Source organism: Mustela putorius, unplaced genomic scaffold (assembly GCF_011764305.1).
Source record: "Mustela putorius furo isolate JIRA1106 unplaced genomic scaffold, ASM1176430v1.1 tig00000738_pilon_pilon_pilon, whole genome shotgun sequence".
Classification (NCBI taxonomy): domain Eukaryota; kingdom Metazoa; phylum Chordata; class Mammalia; order Carnivora; family Mustelidae; genus Mustela; species Mustela putorius.
This window is the reverse complement of record NW_025421463.1, coordinates 11,467,090-11,487,959: the sequence shown is the minus strand read 5'-3', so window position 1 is coordinate 11,487,959 and position 20,870 is coordinate 11,467,090. Positions and strand designations below refer to the sequence as shown.

Genomic DNA, 20,870 nt, shown 5'->3' with positions numbered 1-20,870 from the left:
GCAGCCACTAGCATAAACAGCAGCGCCTTTGTGTGACTCAGGCAAGGGCACCTGTTCTTCTGGGCACCGAGCTTTTGGAACAGAGTGTGGATTGGATTTTAGCTCCCCCGGCCCAGAGCCCTCACACGGTTCCAGCCTGAAACATCTCATGCCTGCTCTCCAAATATCCCAGAACTCTGGCATGAGCCACCCGAAATGCACAGGTCTTGAACTGGACTTTTCCCTCTGACTATGGAGCTGACAACAGCCTGGCCCTCTCCCTGCCAACTTTGCTATGGCCCTTAGTCCTTCCGCTTTGAGTTGAAATGAGTTGACCATTTAGAACCACATTATCCAAAGACCTGAACTGGGATTAGTGAGGGTGCACAGAGGAGAAGGAGATGTCGGATAAGGAGGCCGCCGGGGTGCGCCGAGGTGAGGATACTGGGTGCCCATTTCCAGGATGTTTGCTGATGAATGCATGTGACCAGTACTTCCCAGGCTCCCCTGGTCTCCCACTGCCTCCCCCCAAAGCTGAAAACTAGCCCCAGATGTCTGCTTTGCCACCATAAGAAAAATGCGTTGTGCCTTACGTGGTTTTCGGCTATGATGCATATAAAAGCAGAAGAGAAGTTGCCCCAATGTTCATGTCTTGGTTTTGACACCATGGATCTGTAGGATGCTAACATCAAGAGAAGCTGGGCGGAGGGCCTGTAGGAGCTCTGTACTGTCTTTATACCTTTTCTGCAAATATACCATTATTTCAAAATTAAAAGTTTAAGAAAAGAGACACAGGGACACCTGGGTAGCTCAGTCATTGAGCATCTGCCTTCGGCTCAGGTCATGATCCCGGGGACCTGGGATCGAGCCCCACATCGGGCTCCCTGCTTAGTGGGAAGCCTGCTTCCCCCTCTCCCGCTCTCCTGCTTGTGTTCCCTCACTCGCTGTCTCTCTCTCTGTCAAATAAATGAATAAAATCTTAAAAAAAAAAAAAAAAGAAAGAAAGAAAGAAAGAAAAGAGACATAGCTTAGCTTCTTCCTTAATGTGTACGAGTATGTTCCGTGGCCTGGGTCTGTACCCACTCGGAGCCTACAGTTCTGTTGATCACAGGGAGGCACATCTAAAACCCAGTAGGAAAGTCATCCGTAGAGAGGTCGTTAGGCCACAGATGATTAATTACCTATGATGCCTCAGATCCAGGCTGGCATGGGTTCTGGGGATGCCACAGGGTCAGGAAGGCAGAGTCCCTGCCCTCCTGGGGCAAAGATGGTGTGCGGGGCAGAGCTCACAGGAGGTGGGGCGCTCCATGAGCCCCAGAGGGACGTGAAGCCTGCGCTCAGGAGGGACCCCATGAAGGACCCAGCCTTGTGATGGGTCCTGCAGGAGGGACAGGTGGGTTTTCAAACGGTATTCATTCTGTTCCAATCACCTGTATGAGAAATAGCAGTTCAAACCACTTTTTTTTTTTTTTTTTTGGAATCTCTCCACCCAGTGTGGGTCTCAAACTCAGCACCCTGAGATCAAGAGTCGCAAACTCTTCCAACTGAGCCAGCCAGGTGCCCCTGAAGTTAAAACTTTAAATTTTTTTTTTTTTAAGATTTTATTTATTTGTCAGAGAGAGAGAGGGAGAGAGAGCGAGCACAGGCGGACAGAATGGCAGGCAGAGGCAGAGGGAGAATCAGGCTCCCTGCCGAGCAAGGAGCCCGATGTGGGACTTGATCCCAGGACGCTGGGATCATGACCTGAGCCGAAGATAGTCGCTTAACCAACTGAGCCACCCAGGCATCCCTAAAACTTTAAATTTAAAAAGATGGTTTGAGGGCACCTGGCTGGCTCACGTCAGAAGAGCATGCTACTCTAGATCTCAGGGTGGTAAGTTGGAGCCCCGCATTGGGCAGGGAGGTTACTTAAATAAAAAACTTTAAATAGGGGCGCCTGGGTGGCTCAGTCATTAAACATCTGCCTTCAGCTCAGGTCATCCCAGGGTTCTGGGATCCAGCCCCACATTAGACTCCCTGCTCTGTGGGAAGCCTGCTTCTCCCTCTCTCCCACACCCCTGCTTGTGTTTCTTCTCTCACTATGTCTCCCTCTGTCAAAGAAATAAATAAAATCTTTTTTAAAAATTCTAAAAAATAATTCAAATTGAAGTATGGCATCATACTGGGGTGAGGCGACGGTCGCTTTAGGGTGTCTGTGGGCCGTGTCGCCCATGGAGTGCAAAGTGGGGGAATACAGGGTTTTACATGTCTCTCTCATCAGAGAGTGGAGATTCTCACAAACTACGGATGTGTTTGTGGGTCTTTTTATCTCCCTTCTTGTGTCCTTGTTCAGGTTCAAAGCGCTCCTGTCCAGCAAGCCAACAAATGACAGCACCTGCATAGAGATCGGTTACGTGAAGTACCCCATCTTTCAGGTGAGACCCTGCCGTGGCCTGGAACGTCCTGTGGTGTGCGCAGGGCACAGGGCTTCCCTGCAGGCTTCCGGCTGTGGACTGGCCACTGCAGAGTCCTCAGTCCCCGACTCTGAGTCCCTTCTCGCACCCCCTCCAGTTTACCATCATTTTATCCCTACAGGATTTATTGAGCACCTACTGTATGCCTAGCACTCTGCTAGGACCTGGGGACACAGGGATAAAGGATCTTCCTCCCCTGGGGCCTCACAGTCCGGGGGTGGTAACTCTGAGCAATTAATTTCTTACAGTACAACGTGGGAATGGGTGAGAGAGAGGAAGCAGAGCCAATGTGCTCCGGCAATTCAGACCAGAGAAATCAGGGAAGGCCTCCTGGGGAGGCGTTGGCTGGAATAGTGAGGGCTGAGGAGAATCTGGGGAACCATAGGAAGCCTTGAGGCTTAAAAAAGGGAGTTAGAAGATTCTAGGCAGAGAACAGCAGGGATGAAGTCCCAGAGCTGTGGTCAGCCTCGTGCAATGAGGAGCCAGCCAACTTTTAAAGAGTGCACTCCCTCAGTGCTGTCCCCACAGCAGCCAGAGTTATGCGCCGTCCGCGTGGGTGGACTCAGGGCCGGAATCTGCGGGACTCAGGGCAGGACCTGGTCTCCTGCTGTTCAGCTCAGGAAGCACAGCCCTGGGAAGAGCACACGGGTGGCTGAGGCTCGGGCAGGTCCGCAGGGGACTCATGGTCCAAGAGGGTTGTTGAGACGGCTCGGATATGGTGGCAAGTGGGAGGGACAGGAGACAGGGCTGGCCATGGCCAGGGCGGCGGGACAAGGCTACTAATCTGGACACGGGAGGACAGAGCTGCAGTCTGGGACTGAAATGCAGCATTTTCCTATTTAAAATCAGTATCTATGGGCACCTGGGTGGCTCAGTGGGTTAAGCCACTGCCTTCGGCTCAGGTCATGATCTCAGGGTGCTGGGGTCGAGTCCCGCATCGGGCTCTCTGCTCAGCAGGGAGCCTGCTTCCTCCTCTCTCTCTCTCTGCCTGCCTCTATGCCTACTTGTGATCTCTCTCTGTCAAATAAATACATTAGAAAAAATCTTAAAAAAAAAAATTCTCTTTAAAATCAGTATCTACCACGGGGCCTTGGGCATTTCACCAGCCCCTCCGAGGCTCCTTTCCTCGTCTGGTGGAGAGGAGAGAGGGGTTACCGCAGGCGGTGGAACAGCATAAACAAAGGCCCAGTTGTGGGAAGTCATGGGGTGTGTTTGAGAGAAAGTGATTATCCGTCTGTTCAGCTGGGTCCTAGGGTATATTGGAGACTGAAAATACTTCCTGGGACCACATAGTATGAGCCAAGTCAGAAGGCAGGCCAGATGGTGGTTCTTCCCTCTACCCTTGACCCTGGTCCCCCAGATCCTGCTGTTCAGAGAGCTGCCAGGAAGCCACCATACCCTCACACAAGCCCCTAAAGCCTGTTGTGGCGCCTGCATCTCCACCATTAGAGATTCATTTCTTTGGTTATGCTGAAACTTCAAAAGAAAGAATCCTTCCCAAGTAACTATGGGTAAGGCACTCTTTGAGGCTCATTTCCTCCATTTTTAACAATTTAATCATTATCACCTCTAGGTCATGGGTTCTTGCAGAGATTAGCAAGTAGGACAACACGAGGAAGCGTTCAACTTGGCAATATTTAAGAGGGTTGTTGTTTTTCTGAGCTGTAACTTGCAAACCACCTTCCTACTCAACACAAGACTTGGTAGAATAGGTTACTTGGCACTGAGCGAGGGAGAAAGGGCAAATGAGGTTTCTAAGGATAAGGCTAATCTGGGTGAGTCATTCCACTGGGGCGGGGAAGGGGCGCGGTGAGGAGGCTAGAGCCCCAGCCTAGGACTAGGGCACTGGCGCGCCCCCACACCCAGCTTCTCACCCCAGTGTCGCACCACACTTCCTGCTGAAAACCAAGTGGCCACAGTCCTTTCTGGAACAGTGATGGCTATGGAGTTTGAAATTTTCCAGAAGAACTGCTGCTTTGCTTTAGGATTCACGGAGGAAGGACGCTGAAGAAACCTTTGTGGGGCTTTAACTATGAATGAGATACTGACCTCTGCTTGCCCGTGGTTATCTGGATTTTTCTTGCTGGTTTTAGAGACGAAGAAACTGAGGCTCAGAAAACTTAAATCCTGTGCCCCAAGTCTTAGTGCTACTTAGGGACAGAGCCAGGATGGGAGCCCAGTCCATCTGGTGCCAAAGCCTAGGGACTTGGTCCTGGAATGCCCTTTCTAAAGGGGGACAGTGGTAAGAACAGCCCCCATTTCTTGAATGCTGGCTATGTGTCGGGCTCCAAGCTGGTGCTTCTCGGCCTCTGCTGGACATTGGAGTCATGTGAGGAGCTTTAAAAATTGCCCGTGCCCGGGCTGTCCATCGGAACCTGGGCTGGAGCCCAGGCAGCATCAGGATGCTGAAGTCAGCCAGCCCAGACGAAAGAATCATAGGCCCACGAGAGTCTGAGCATGAAGTAAGGGCTGGAAAATGCACACCTCCCACCTCTTCCCATGTTCGTGAAGGGGGCACTTACGCCAGAAAGCCTGGAACTAATTGGGGAGGTTCCTGTAATAGGAACCGTAGAGTAGGCATCTAGTGCATGTTTGCCGTGCAGACCCATTGAATGAGAGAGACCTGCGTGAGGAAAGCACGCCCCAGAGGACTCTGAGGCCTGTAATTGCTTTTGACTGGGGAAGGTTTCCTGGTCACATTAGCCTCGGGTTACTATAAGGAGGAGGGACGGTTTAGTGAGCCCCCGGGGAATTCTCTGTGTGCTTGCCCCGTCCCCATAAAAGAAAAGCCTCATTTGTGGCTTGAAATAGGCCGAAGAGGGCTGAATCTGACCCAGAAGGAGGCTCCCAGGGGCCTGTTCACTTCCCTTCCACGCTGACAGAAGAATTTTAGCAAATGAAACTGCCTGGAGTTTCCTCCCCGCCAGACGGTTTAGCATCGTGCACAGGCGAGCACCGGACGCAGCTGCACCTGCAAGCGGGGGCCTCCGGAGGCCGAGGAGGCGATTAACTCCGGGCTTCGTGCAGGTTTCAGCTGCCAAGAAAAACAACTCCATAAACAGGCCCTTTGGCCTCCTAAGGGTTCGTTTTGCCCCCTTGTGAAAAAGGCCTGTGTTGGCGGAGTCTGAAGGCGGAGAGGGGCGGCCTGATTTAAATCCCATTAGCCCCAGGATCTCCATCTTCTAAAGGAGCGGCATTTTCAGCCCACAGCCCGACCCGAATAAATGAGATGAAACAATGGAGCAGGGCCTGTGTTCAGGGAAGTTCCTCTCACGGCTCTGGTGGTGGTAGTGGTGGTGGTTATTGGTCCGGCCCTTAGAAAAGAGAGGAGCTAGGGAAATCTGTTACCTGCCTAAGAGCAGGACCCCGCCATACGCTGATGTGGTATTGCAGATCCCCAGGACCCATCCGCTTGGGGGAGCGGAGGGGCCATGAGGCTGTGTGATCCTTTCACCAAGGATCACCTCCGCCACCACCATCAGCACTCTGCCATCTCTGCGACAGGTGGGTAGCGGCAGAAGCCCAAAGTCAGCACGTGGAGACGCAAGCACAAAAGGGAAACAGAGGGCTTGTGTTTGTTTCAAGCGTGCTTCCTGGGCGCGCAGGCCCCGTGTTAGGCACGGGAATGCATAGATGGACGGTCCACACCTGGGCCTTCAAGCGCCAGGGAAAAGTCACACTGTATTTGTGGATGAGGTGCTGCCCCATCGCCTGGGGTCGCAGCTGGGAGATCTGAGAAGGCTTCATCGATGTGACCACTGAGCTAGATCCCAAAAGAGGGGGCCAAGTTCAACAAGTGAAGAAGAAGAAGGGAAAGGCATCCAAGCAGAGAGAACAGCTTGGGCAAAAGCCTGAGACAAAACGCGGTGGTAGGTTCGGTTAAAGGCAAGTGGCTGGGACTGTTCAGAGTATAAGAGGTAGATGTTGTCAAGATGAGGAGGAGAGAGAAGGGCAGAGTGGCAGATGAGATTTGAAAAAGTAAACTAATCCTTAGCAACCGGATTCCTAACAGTGAAAATGTGGGAACAATCCAGATGCCCCTGGGCTAATGAAGGGCTACACAAAATGCAGTACATTGTTCAGTCATAAAAAAGAGTGAAGGAAAGATCTGTGACAACAAGGGTGAATCTTGAAAATAGGATGCAAAGCAACAGCAGCCAGACCAAAGAGCACGTGTCGGAGGATTCCATTCATACGAAATGTCTGGAATGGGTATTTCCCTCGTGGTTGTCAGGACCAGGCCAGGAGGGAGTGGGAACGGTTAGTAACGGGCACGGGGTTTCTCCTGGGGGTGTTGGAAATGTTCTAAAACTAGACAGGGGGGACAGTCGCACAAGATCGTGAATCCACTGAAACCACCGACCTGGACACTTTATAAACAGAAACAGTTTGCATTACATGAGATATATCTCAGTAAATCTGTAAACATGGTTTTGGGGGAGTTTTTTTAAGATTTTTTTTTTTTTAATTTTTTATTTGACAGACAGAGCAGAAAGGCAGGCAGAGAGAGAGAGAGAGGAGGAAGCAGGCTCCCTGGTGAGCAAAGAGCCCGATGCGGGGCTTGATCCCAGGACCCTGGGACCATGACCTGAGCCAAAGGCAGAGGCTTTAACCCACTGAGCCACCCAGGCGCCCTGTAAACATGTTTTTTAAGAAAACTATTATTTGTAAACATGCATGCAAAATGTAGATTGAGATCAGTCGCACGGGGCCTCAAAGGCCTGAGTGTAGGTGGTAGAGGTACTATAGGAAAAAGGTGCTTCCACCTCAGGAAATCAAAGAGCTAACATTTACTGAGTTCTTGCCACGTGCCAGGACTTTGCTAGAGCTGTTCCCTGTCGTGTGATCCTCCTCACATGAGGTAGGCAATGTTAGCCCCACTTTACAGATGATAAAACTGAGACACTGAGGGGCCTAACCTAATTCAAGTCACCCAGCCTTTAAGTGTCAGAGCCTGATCGGAGACTGAGGCAGCCCGAGTGCAGGTTCCTTTTCCTTAAGCACTCCCTTATGGTGGTCACAGACCTTTGGAGCCTAAAGGGACCGTAGCAGACATCCCGGCCCCAGTGCCTCATTTTACAAGTGCCCAAAGATGGGATGTAGCCAGTCCACAGATGCTTCCAGCACAGCTGCCGTGCGGACAGGCAGGGAGTCCACGTGTCATAAGGCAGGCAGAGGACGATGGTGAAGACCATGCCCACTTGGAAAGCCTGTGCACCATCTAAAAAATGAACAGCTTCGTGGGAGGTGGTGACGGCCAGTTCTGCACATCCGGGGGCCTCATTCTAAAGGGACGCCAGCTGGTAAAGCTCTGGTTGGCACACCATTCAGGCCTCCTGAATCACATGGACGGTCTGAGCAGCCTGGCTAGGACCGTTCACATCCACAAGACCATGAAACCCCCGACCCCTGACGGCTACTTCCCACATCTTGTTGAGCTGTAAAAAGGAGCAGGTGGTCCCATGGTAACCCAGAGTTCCTCTCTGGGATTTAAAGAGAATCTTCTAGTCACTGTGGGCCATGCTCCCGGAGGGGAATGGTCGCTGGTGCAGGCTGTTTAAGCCGAGTGTCCTGGAGGCGGCCGAATGGGGGGGGACATGGAAGGGAAAAGCTGTGATTGCCATCTATGATGGAGAGCAGAGCTGGGGTGCGCTTGGAGCCCAGTAGAACCACGGGGAGACAAGTGGCAGTGGTGATAAGGAAAACTGCCCAATGAGGAGGAAGTGTCCTAAGGGGAACTTCTCCCACGAGGCAGCGATCCGGCAGGAGCGGATGTTCTAGAGGGACACACAGACTGCCCGGCTGGAAGAGAACTGTGTCTGTGCTGCCCTCGGACTGACGCTTTGCTCTCTGTGTCCTTTCTTCCAGCTGGTCATGCAGTATCTCTACTACGGTGGCCCAGAGTCACTGCTCATTAAAAACAACGAGATAATGGAGGTAAGGCATCCCTGTAAACCCAGGTCACTGGCATGTGTTGGCAGTGTCTGAGGGCACCTGTGTTGGGTTTTCTCTTGGCTACAGGCTTTGGGGTCCTGCCTGCCTCCTTGGACCTCCCGAGGGCTTCTTGGCAGAGCCCCTTCCTGGAGAGCTGGGGTGCTAGGTAGCAAGTCTGCAAAATCCAATTTTAATTGGCTTTGGGGCGGGTAGAGGGGGCTTACTGAGGAGGCTCCGGCTAGCTCTAGGCACAGCGGGGGCGCAAATATCACCATCAGGAGCTATCTTGGTGACTTCTGTCACCAGGAAACATAAATCACAGTGTGTTCCTTGATGTGGTTGCCAGGAGCCCATTATAAGGACTCCCGGTGACCGTCCCTCCTTCCCGAGGCTCCTTGGCTCCCCCACCCCATCTGCTGTCTACCTCTCTGCCAAGCCTGTCCTCCCCTTCTGAGTCCAGGGGCCTGTTTCTGCTCCCTTCTCCCAGGCCAAGGGACCCTGCTCCTTCCTCAAAGTGGAGCCCTTGTTGGTTTTCCTGCTCAAAGCTGGGAGCTTTGAACCGGAAGCCAAAATCACTCCACTAATCCCAAGCAAAGGAACCAGGATCCTTTTCAGGTGACCGAAGTCCTGGGCACGTGGCCGATTAGAGATGTCAGGACGGTCAGCCCGTCAGAAGATGACCCCACACAGTGGTGGAAAAATCGAGTTTCGATCCAGGCTCTGCTCCTGCAGAGCTGTGTCATCTTGGCCATGACTTAACCTTGCCAAGCCTCAATTACCTTACCTGGAAATGGGAATAACAAAATCTACCTCGCTGGGTTTTGAAGATTGTAGGATTTTATAATAAGGTGCCTGCAACAGTTCCCGGCACCTGGAGGGCCATAGGCTGGGTATTCACTGTGTGACCCATTTATCCTTCCCTTTGTAACCTCCCACCAACCCCCGCCACCCACCCCCCAGTTCCTCTCTGGTCTCTCTGAACCTCTGCACTGACACTTCTCTACCTGCGGACCAAGCTACCCTCTGAAGACGCAGGCTCTTCTGTCACATTTGTTTTTATTTTAGAATTGAAATAACGAATGCACATGTAAATCATATAAATGATGCAGAAGAGCTTGTCACCGAGCAGCAGCTCACCCTGCCGCCCACGCCCGCCCCCATCCTTTCCCCACAGAGCCAGTCCCTTTAAACTCCCAGGGGCCCGGCCACCGCGGTGATGCAAAGGGACAGAGACCCCTGCCCTCGCGGGCTCTCTGAGGGCGCCAGGCATGACATCATGTCTGTTGAGAGGAGGGCTCCGAGGAAGACTGAGGCAAGGGAAGGAGGCCAGACAGTGACGGAGGGAGGTGACCCGAGGTGGGGCGGTCCGGGAGGCTTCTCTGAGGTGACATTTGTGTAGGACACCTGGGTGAACAGAGGGAGTTCGCCGCATCCATGTCTGTCTTGCTAAGGACATTCACCCTTGTTTCTGGACATAGCAACTGCAGGCATTTTTGCTAAAATGCTAAATCTGGTTCCCTTCAGCCTCCTCCCCCCCTGCCATATTCGCCCGCAACAGAGTTCAATCCCTGTGCCTTAGTTTCTGGGGTTTCCTTTGTGCTTTAAAGTGACCGACCCACCGCTGTGCCCCCAGCCCTTTTCCTTGGGACAGCTCTGTGGAAGATGGAGATTTTCCCCACCCCTGTCCCCCCTTTATTTCCACCTCCCAACCTCTAACAGGCTCTTCTTACGATTTTTAGCTTCTGTCTGCCGCTAAATTTTTCCAGCTGGAGGCCTTGCAGCGACACTGTGAGATTATCTGCGCAAAGAGCATTAACACTGACAACTGTGTGGATATTTACAATCACGCCAAGGTAATCAATCCCGCCCGGGCTGCCCAAGCATGCGCGGTGCACGGACGTGGCTCGGGCTTTTCCTTCGCAGACACAGAGTCTGGCCAGAGAGCAGACGCTGGCCTACCCGCTCCGGGCTGAGCTGCCCGCAGTCCTTCCCCCGCCTCAGCCTCCCTCCCGCTCTAGAAAAAAATGCCTTGCCCTTCATCTCACTCCTCCCAAATATAATGAAAGCAGGAACTCTTGGGATTTTCAAAAACAAAGCTGTTTCTCAAAACAGTGCTTCCCAAACACGAATCACGGTGCAGACCCTGACTCAGCAGGCCTGGTGCACCCTGGCGTCTGTGTTTCTAACAAGCTCCCTGGTAAAGCTTCTGCTGCCAGTCTAAGCCACCACACCTTGAGTAGCAAGGAATAGTGGTTCTTCAAGTGTGTCCTCCAATCTAGAAACCATCAACCTCTTCAGGGAACTTGTTAGAAATGTATATTCTGGAGCCCCATCCCAGACCTCGTGAACCGAAGCTCTGCGGAGAGGCGCACCATCTGTGGCTTTGCACACCCTACTGGTGACTCTGGTGCGTGCTCAAGGGGGAGCACTGCTGTTCTAGAACTGGCCAAGATTGAGAACAGCCCTGGAGAGCCCCTAAGGGGTCCTCCTGGTCAGGTGGACCCAACACCTAGTCAGAATCACCTGGGGAGAGTCCTGAATCTTTAGGCCCCTACCCCACAGTGGTCTCTGCAGTGGGGCTCAAGAATTTGTATATATATTTTTTAGAGGTTTTATTTATTTATTTTAGAGTGAGAAAGCACGTGAGTGGGGAGAGGGAGAGAGAATCTGACGCAAACTCTAGCCTGCATGGGGAGCCCGATGTGGGGCTCGATCTCACGACCAAGAGATCATGACCTGAGCTGAAATCAATGGTCGGGTGCTTAACCTACAGAGCCAGCCAGGCGCCCCAGGAATCTGTATTTTTAACAAGCTCCTGGGGTCACTGTTGTGGCTTCAGCCCTAAGACCGGTCTTAACTCCAATTTGGGGGGAACACTGTCCTCATCCAGTTCATGTCACTGTGGGGATACTGGGACCAAGAGAATTCAAATACTTGTTCAGGTGCCATTTCATTTGGTCCCTTGCGCTGAGGACAGGCTCGTTAGCATTTGCTAGGAAGAAACAACGAAATGAGTTGAGATCAGGAATTAAAACAAAAAAGCCTTCTTTTGTGTGGCTGGAGCTCAGGACACCTCCCCCACATCCACTGTCCAGTGACGACTGACTTGAATTGCGCTCTCACTGTTCCTCCTGAAAACTTGGGCTGCCTTTGAGATGTTTTCTATCTTAACAGGCCCTTGTAGCATGCCGGCCCTGTGCTAAGATCCTTGTCACACCTTCCTTTGTAACCCTCTCCCTGCAGCTCTTTGAGGTAAACGTTATCATTAGTCCCATGTCGTAATAAGGGAACTGAGGCACAGAGAGGTGAAGGAACTTGCTTAAGATCCCACGGCTGTGGAGATTTTTCTTTTTATCGTGGCAGATGCCATAACGTGAAATTTACCATTTTAACCATTTCTAAGTGTACATTTCAGGGGCTAAGCACATTCACACCGCCATACAGCCATCACCACTATCCATCTCCAGAACTTTTCATCTTTCCAAACTAAAACTCTGTACCTACAGAACATTAATGCCCATTTCCCTTTCCCCTCAGCCCCGGAAACCTCCACCTAACCTTCTGTCTCTATGAATCTGACTCCTCTAGGGACCTTACATAAGTGGAATCATCACGTTTTGGCCCATTGTGACTGGCTTATTTCCATTAGCACGGTGCCTTCAAGGTTCGTTTGTGCTATAGCATGTGTCAGAATTTCCTTTCTTTTTTTTTTTTTTAAGATGTTATTTATTTATTTGTCAGAGAGAGACACAGCGAGGAAGGGAACACAAGCAGGGGGAGTGGGAGAGGGAGAAGCTGAGCAGGGAGCCCGATGTGGGGCTCGATCCCAGGACCCTGGGACCATGACCTGAGCCAAAAGCAGATGCCCAATGACTGAGCCACCCAGGCAACGCATTTCATTTCTTTTTAAAGCTGCATGATGTTTCCTTGTATGGAGAGACCACACTGTGTCTGTCCATTCACCCATCAGTGGACACACAGGTGACTTCCACCCTTTGGCTGCTGTAGATAATGCTGCTGTGCACATGGACAGGGGACAAATAATCTGTTCAAGTCTCTGCTTTTCGTTCTTTGGGGTATATACCCAGAAGTGTAAATCTAGATTTTTTTCTTCCTGAAAAGCACATGCTCCTAACCTTGTGTTTACTGTCTGGCCCAACAAATGTTGGAAATAATGTGCAATAATTGTTGATACACAGAAAAGATCTTTTAATTGGTCATCAATAAATCGACAACTACAGGCTACTTCCTACACACATGCACACACACACGTGTGCAGGTACACTAGGTATTTTGGTTAAGTGAAGGTTTTACCAAAATCTGGTTTCTCAGGACACAGCACATTTTTTCTTTAATCTTCAACTAATGACTTTGCAGGAAAGCATCGGAGGCTGCTGTCTCCCCAAGAGAAGAGCCTGATTAGTAATCTTGTGGTCCCTCCCCCTCTCCCTCTTCCCTCTCTGCCTCCCCTGGCCACGGAACCTCCAGGTGCCCTGTGAACCCAGCATCCACAAGTGGCTTTGCCATGACCTGTCGTCTTGACAGCAATCCATTTTAATCACTCCAGCCACCTTGGCAGGAGGCTCCGTAGTTCTTGCCATTAATAATGAAACTGGCTGCGGTGTGAGCCCAGGCCAGGAATCCACGGGTGCTACAGGCTCTGCACACCTAAGGCAGGGAACTGCCTCTTTTGCAGGTGCACTTTGGCAGACACCAGCCATTGCCGTGGCTCCCAGGCCACATCCTGGTGTGTTTCCAATGCAAAAGCTGCCCTTTGTGCTATTTGCATGGAGGACAGGGCAAAGCCAGCCGGCCCCTGCCTTTTCTCTGTGCTGCTTCCCCTGTGCTCCGGATACTACAGCACCACGAATGATCACATGCCATGTGGCTTCTGTTCCTGGCAGATTGTACTGCAAATTGAGGCTAGTTTAGTAAAAGATGGAAAAGAAAGAAACCAACTCTTGGTTCAGCACCCCAGGAAACACAGGCGTTTACACGTTAAAACAATGCTGCAAATGTCAACAAGCCCTTGGCAATGTTACCTCTCTGTGACATCTGTTTCAGACAGCTGCAGAATTTCATACAGATGAGAAGCCCATCCCATAAATGCATAGCTTGGCCATCTTTTTTCCCCTCTGGCAAAGCTGTTCCAAACTATTCAGTCATGAAAAAAGGGCCCTCGGGGGCCACCTGGGTGGCTCAGTCGGTTAAGCGTCTGCCTTTGGTTCAGGTCCCGGGCATGGAGTCCTGCATGCTTCTCCCTCTGTTTGCTGCTCCCCCTGCTTGTGTGCTCTCTCTCTCTGACAAGTAAATAAATAAAATCTTAAAACAACAAAAACAAAGGGGGCCCCAGAGCTACTGATGGCCCTTCTGTGGTATCTTTCAACCTGGGAAAAAGAATAGGCTAGTTCATCAAATTGATTCTAAGCTAGAGTAGTAAGCTCAGCAGTGCTCTGTGCTAGAAAGAACACAGGTTTGGAAACCAGGGGATTCATTCATTAGTGTTTATTGAGCACCTGCTGTTTACCAGAAACTGTATTCATCAGAATATAATAAGAAATTAGTAAGACATAGTCTCTGCCCTTGAAAAATTACAGTTTAGGGATGGGGCTCAACAAACTTGTGCTGTAGAGGGCCAGGTAAATATTTTCACATAGGCCACACAGTCACCTTGTACCTCCTTAACTGTGCTGAACCACACAAAAGCAGCCATAGGCGATATGTACATGATGGATGTAGTTGTGTTCTAATAAAACTTTATTTACAAAAGCAGGTGGGGGGCCAGATTTTTCCGAAGGGCTGCAGTTTGTCAACCACTGATCTAGGAGATGAGAGTTTCCACCCCAGTTCCGTCAGTAATTAGCTATGTGGAGGTAGTCAGGGTCTGACCTACAGTCACCATTGAGTAAATATCACCAAATGTAAATGTAAGTATTTATTATTCGCCACTTACTGCCTTACAGTGAGGGACATTGATAGACAAAGTGCATGGCCAGGTGTGGTAAAGGGTGTCCGCAGAATCAAAGATAGGCAACGCTGAGCCTCATTTGCCCCAGCTGTAGAGTGAAGCCTTGTGCTCTAGGACTGTAAGAGCATGGTTCATGTTGTAAGAATGAAATCATTCCTGAGGTGTCTCCCAGCCCCCAGGATACTAGGCGAACCCTGGGTGATAACAAGCTCTCTCACTGCTAAACCTCACCATGTCTTCTGGGTCTCTCAGAGACCACGAATTACCTAGTGTCTCTGGTTCACTCCTTCCATTTTATAGCTGGGGAAACTGAGGCATAGGAAAGTGATCTGACTTGCTCAAGGTTGCATACCGTTGCCGTTGACTTGGCGAATGAGCACATGGCATCAGGGAGTTCGTGGTTACAGGCTTGGTCCTTGTAAGGGCCAGCTGGCTTGGCTGGGTTCTTTTTTTTTTTTTTTTTTAAGATTTATTTTTATTTACTTGAGAGATGGGGGAAGGGGCAGAGGGTTGGGAATTTTTAAAGCAAATTCCCCGCTGAGCATGGAGTCTGATGTGGGGCTCAGTCCTGCAACCCTGAGAGCATGACCTGAGTCAAAACCAAGAGTCAAATGCTCAACCAGCGGAGCCACCCAGGCGCCCCTGGGCTAGGTTCTGTAGGTACAGTCAGTTCCCCTTATCCCAGCTTGGCCACCTACTTTGTCCACGTGGGTCACTGGATACCAGCTGGTGAGAAAGAGAGTGATAATTATAAACATAGTTGACATTTACAATGACAGCTAGCGTTGCGTGCTGAGTACAACTGACCACTGTTCTCATGCTCCATGCGTGATCTCATTTAATCTCAACAACAGACTATTAGGGAGGTATTATCATCCCCATTTTATGGTTAGGAAGTCCGAGGCAAAGACAGATTATGTACTCGCCCAACAGCTAATGGCTAAAGTCATAAATCTGAAGAAAAAAAAAAAAAAAGAAGAAGAAGGAAGGAAGGAAGGGCAGATGGAAGGGAAAAAAAGATCCCAGAGGCCCCCCTCTTAGCTACATTCCTAACCTGCCTCTCCTAAGTGTGACAAATGACAGAATCATGCCATAAATCATCCTGACAGGTCTGGGATGCCGGTGGCCTCATTCTCATTTTGAAAATGATGAACCTATGCTTGGGCAAAGTGACCCAGCCCTGGTCACATCTTCAGGAAAGTAGAGGAGCCCCCACTTGAATCCAAGTGTTCCAGCTCATTCCCCCGGAACCCTGTCGGCACTGCCTCATTATCATTGCACCAGTCCATATCTAACAACTTAAAGTGCATGTCTGGTTTAAAGGACAGGATATCGGGGAGTTCAGAAGGATGATTCAGCATTTAGATGATGTAGATAATTCAGCATCTAAATAGAGCAGCAGGATGTCATCTCAAGGAGCACTTAACTTCTGAATGCCCAGTTCATTGTGATAGAGAGACTTACAAGCTCTGGAAAGTGTAGAAAAGGTCTGAAGACAGCCAACCCACATAACCACATGTACTTCCGTGCCTCAAATACGAGTCCCTCCGCCAGGCACACGCATGAGGCTAAATACCCACCCTCTGAGTAATGGTGCTGGGCTAGAGGCAGTGTCTTGGTGGTTAACCACACAGCCTTTAGGACTTGAATTACCAGAGTTTCATGCCCGATTCTGCCCTGGATGCACTGCGTGAGTTTGTTGTCAGTTATTGTCTTGTCTATTTCCTCCTCTGTAAATTGGAGGTGGTAATACACCCACCTCCGGGGAGGTTGGAGATTAAATGAGATGTTGCAGGCGAAGTGCCTGGCAACGTATCTGGCACATTGTAAGCTCTTGGTCGACGTTTGCCGTGAGTCTGTTACTCGGTTAGTTAACTATTCACTCCTACATTCAACAAGTACTAAGAATGTGCCATCTGCCGACCCTCGACTTGGCCCCTGATCGAGGTCAACATCATCCCTTCCCCACTGGCTTAGTCTGCAAGGAACCCTATGTCCAGATCACTTTCTTGGCCTTGGCACCGCCTGCTTGAGCTGCAGGATTCTCTGCTGCTGGGGCTCTCCTGCGCATGGTGGCAGCCCCAGCAACATATCTGGCTTCCACCCGTTAGATCCCAGTGGTACACACGTCACCGCCACACCCAGTCGTGACAACCAAACTCCCTCCAGGCTTTTCCAGATGTCCCCTGGATGGCCAAATCAGCCCTGGTAGAGAAACCACTGCCCCAAATCCAGGGCATACGTAGTCCATGCCCACCCAGGACTGCTGTGAGAGTCAAATGGGCTAACACTCCAGGTGCTTAGAGTTGTGTCTGCAGCTCTGTTCATGCGCCAGCTCGCTAGAGTACAACAAAGAAACGCAAAACCCGGGGGTTAAACCAGTAAGCAGGTCTTCAGCACAGGAGTCCACAGGACAGCTGGAAGTTTCTTCTGGTCTCCACGGGCCTTGCTTCTGAAGTCAGCTGGCTGGTCAGCTGTGCTTGGCTTGGGTGACCCTGGCTGGGCTCGGTCACTGGCGCCTCTCAGTTTCCTGGAGCCGCTCACCCTCCCAGCAGGCTCGCCTCGCCTGTTCTCTCTGCAGAGGTGGGGTTCTGAGCAAGAGCGTGGAAGTCCGAACCTGGCCCTTTTAAGCTAGCCCGGGCTTGGCAGCTCTCACGTCTGCCACCTGCTGTTGGCCTGAGGAAGTCACAAGGCCAAGCCCGGGAGAAATGAACCCCAGTCCCCTAGGGGAATGCAGCAAAGCGCAGAGAATCTCAGCCACTGTCATCAATCTACCCTCACGGCTGTTAGCCATTATTAGGTACGCAGGTGGTCCAGAAACCTAACCTTCTCCTGCTTCCTGTCTCTCTCCAGTTTCTTGGAGTCACAGAGCTCTCAGCCTACTGTGAAGGCTATTTTCTCAAAAACATGATGGTCCTCATTGAAAATGAAGCCTTCAAGCAGCTCCTCTATGACAAAAATGGCGAAGGGACGGGCCAGGATGTGCTCCAGGACTTACAGAGGACGTTGGCCATCAGGATTCAGTCAATCCACTTGTCCTCTTCCAAAGGTTCTGTCGTATGAAACGTCCAGGGCAGGGAACAGTCCCCAGGGACTTTCCAGACCCTGCTGCTGCACTGGCTTCACACAAACACATACCAAGTTCACCTGGCGTCTGTTTTTGGCTAGGCCAAGGAGCTGTCTCTACTGCCTCAGCTTCTGTCGAATAAGCAATTTCAGCTCCTGTGTGTTCCTGTTGAAAAACAAAGGACATGCCTCTGGTCTGTAGGTCAGATGGCAGCGGGGTTCGGAGCTTGAAGGTCAACATTGGGCAGCCAAGCCAAGCCCATCGGAAAGCACCCCTGGGGCAGTCAAACACGCGGGGCGGGGACCACCGTCCAGTGGATGAATTGAGGACTCAAGGTCGTCTGGGTTACCGGTTGAGAGCTGGAGAACGTGACTGGTCTGACCCTGATGAGCGAGGGTTGTGTTCCCACGAAGGACCTTCGTCTCTGTGGTTCAGGGAGAGTCAGCGTGGTAGCGAATTTGCGAGATTGTTACCAATCACGAAGAAATAAATTGGCAAATTTTTAGGGGTGGGAACTTTTTAAAATGTTCATAACAAAACAAAACAAAAAAACAGGGCAGCCTTGTAGTTTAAAATCTATTTCTAAAAGCTTAACAGTTCATTTTCAATTGAATTGTGTTTAGGGATCTGTGTTTTGAGTTTGGGTTCGTTTTTGTTTTTTTTTAAACAGTAAGTTGCCGGTCTGTACTGTATAAACATATGCATCTGACAAGTTATTACTGATATTCTATACAAGGTAAAATAATAACCTTGCCTTAGTGATCATGGTTACACAAAAGAGGTGCACTGCCAATAATTAACTCGATAGTTGAAAACAACGTGCATGCTAATCGTGATTTTGGGGTGAGAATAAAACACGCCCACATAACAAAACATGCATTTGCATGGGCCCGAACCAGTGAAATATTATGTTTGTGCTTCATTTTTGCCAAGGTAAAAAAATGTTCCATCACTTCTTGCTAAAAATCCATTTGGTGAAAACTAGAACCTATTCCTTTCCTTTAACAATGATTCTGGATGCTTTTGCAGAAACGTGTTCATAGATGATGCTGATGGGGGGCGGGGAGGGCGCACGCCAGAGGATTTACTATTAATCCCAAAGTTTCCTCTGTATTCTCAGAAGATGTTAATAGTTTGTTACTAGCCAGATATATGACTATGTTAGATTATTTTTAAAGATGAAACATGTATGATAGAAGGATTCTTTCTGTATCCCGAGAGTGTACAGTTATAAGGTTATCTATAACGAAAGTTTATATCGACAGGGGTCCGTTTTTCTCTGCCATATATTATAAACAAAAGGGATTGGTGAAGTGCCACAATATTCCAGGTAATTTTTGAGTTGCTGCCTTTTTTTCATTTTCTTTCTTGTCCCTTAATTTGGAACCTAGCTAGAAACGAGAATGACTTTTACCCTTTGGGGTTGGCAAAGTCTCTTTGGTAAAAACCTCTTTCCTCGCATGCCTTTGGGAAGTTGTGCACGGACCCTAGACTCTGAGGAGCTGCTGTCACCCATCGAACTTGCTCCCTGAGCCACCATCCAAGAGGACCAATACCGAGTTACCATGGGTGTGACCCGTGAGCACCCGGGCCGTGTCTGCCTACAACGCTGGCCCGTGAGAGATTTGGATCCACAAGGCCTCTCTCCTACTTGGTCATTTGCAAACCTCCCCAGGCCCTACCATCAAATGAAGAAGGGGGGAGGGACTGCCTGCAGAGGAGGCCACATTCCAGAAGATACACAGCCCATGTGTGAGTCACCGCTGCCTCCTGCCTCCTCCGCATCCTCAGAAATGCTGTGTGATGTTCCCCTCACCACGACTGACTTCCCTGCGAATGTCTTATGCTAGTTTGGGGCCTCTGGCCTCCGATTTGTACAGTGGCGACTCCCGACAGGCTTCTGTTGCAGTTTGGTGTGTGCTTTCTCTGTCATTAAACGATTTTCCCAAGCCGCGCATCGCGTGTGTGTGGTACGAGGGAGCTCTTTCCCCGCCAGGTGGGGCCCGAGAACTTCATTCATTTGAAAGATTGGAAAACGTGGTCCCGCAGACAAAAGTCATGGAAGATGAAGACGCCAGGTGAGAGAGAGGGAGGGGCTCGTGTCGTTGGCAGTGGGATGCCCCCAGTCCACTCTGTGGAAGAGATGTCGGCCTCCCAGGCTCAAGTCCCCTGGGGCCTGCGTACACCTCTGGGTGCCCCCCCCCCTTTGGAGGACTTAAAGGCGAGACCACCTCAGGTACTGGCCTCATGAGGCTAATCAGCCTGCAGAGGGTTTGAGCTCTGGCTGTCTCCTCTGTGCCTTGAGGAATCTTTCTGGGGGGTGGGAAAATGGAGAAAAAAAAGGCCCCTCCCACATGGCGTGTCCCCTACCAAGGGCCAGCCTGACTTGATGTTTGTGGATGGCGGCAGCATTCTGGGGTGGGGGGGGATCCACAGAGGGACAAGCAGCTCTCTTCTCGGGTAGCCTCATCACTGCGGTCAGATCCAGGCCCCACCCGGTCCGCTGTGGCCCAGCCCGGGTCTGGGTGGAGACTGAGTCCCCCCACACCCCGCACCCATCCACACGGCCTACAGGAAGCAGGGCTAGGAAGCCTGGCCAGGGAGGCTGGGGTGAACAGCTGACCTCACCAACCCTCACCAGCCCCGAGGCCCTGCTTAGCAGGCAAGCTCTTTCTTTAAGAAGCAACCAAAGTATCCGAGTGCGGGGGCCGGAATTCCGAGTGCTAGTCCCGCCTGGAGAACAGAAGGTCGGTTTATTTTTGACTGTGCTTCACCCCCTACGTGGCCTCTGGGGTGAGTACACCATTTGATTTATTCCTTCTGCAAAGATCAAGCGTAAGCTGCTGCGGCATTCGCCTTTTACTTCTCTGACAGGAGGCTTTGTCACTCGGTCCTTAGTGAAGCCCAAAGCGTCTGAAGCCCTTAGCGGCTTGCGGGGAGAAGGCTGAGCCCACCTGCCGGCCACAAAGCTCCCTGCACCCCTTCCACTGCTAGGAGGAACGGGAGGAGCGTGTGCGGGGAAGGAGGGTGCACGGCCACCCGAATAAACACGAAGGCCCCGGCTGGGCTTCTGCGGCCGCCAAAATATTTGCATGTGTGCGGTTGACCTTGTATATCCTGTATTTACATGTCATCCGTGCTTCCCAAAAGGAGAACCCCTCCTCCAAAAGGGGGATCAAGGTGTGTGAGCTCCCATCAAGGGAGGCAGAAGCTGGAAGCCTCCCCGAAGAGGCACCCTTCAGGGTCCAGATGGACGGACGGGCTTCTAAGATCTCCTCCGCCCGTGAGGTTCTGTGATTCTGTCTCGGTGGCTCGCATTGTTTCCCCCGCCCCCGTATAGCCCCAGGCCGGAAGTGTTGGTCCAGGTGGGCGTGGCTTGAAGCCCCAGGGCGAAAGTGTTAGCCCAGGTGGGCGTGGTTTCACCCCAGCCTCCCCAGTTATTCCAGGAGCCTAGGGCGGCGCGCTTTGC

At 51.0% G+C, this 20,870-nt stretch overlaps 1 protein-coding gene across 3 annotated transcripts in view; it reads left to right on the top strand.

The window, feature by feature from the left end:
• The window catches only part of BTBD11 (BTB domain containing 11), a 290,113-nt gene extending 270,763 nt beyond the window's left edge, over nt 1-19,350 (top strand). For all 3 annotated transcript variants that reach the window (XM_045083972.1, XM_013051557.2, XM_013051558.2), the window contains 4 exons: nt 2,312-2,393; nt 8,301-8,369; nt 10,106-10,219; nt 17,188-19,350. In XM_045083972.1, the coding sequence (XP_044939907.1) occupies nt 2,312-2,393; nt 8,301-8,369; nt 10,106-10,219; nt 17,188-17,397 (475 nt within the window). In that variant the 3' untranslated portion in view covers nt 17,398-19,350. The remainder of the gene's footprint in view (nt 1-2,311; nt 2,394-8,300; nt 8,370-10,105; nt 10,220-17,187) is intronic.
• Nucleotides 19,351-20,870: the final 1,520 nt, after the last annotated feature.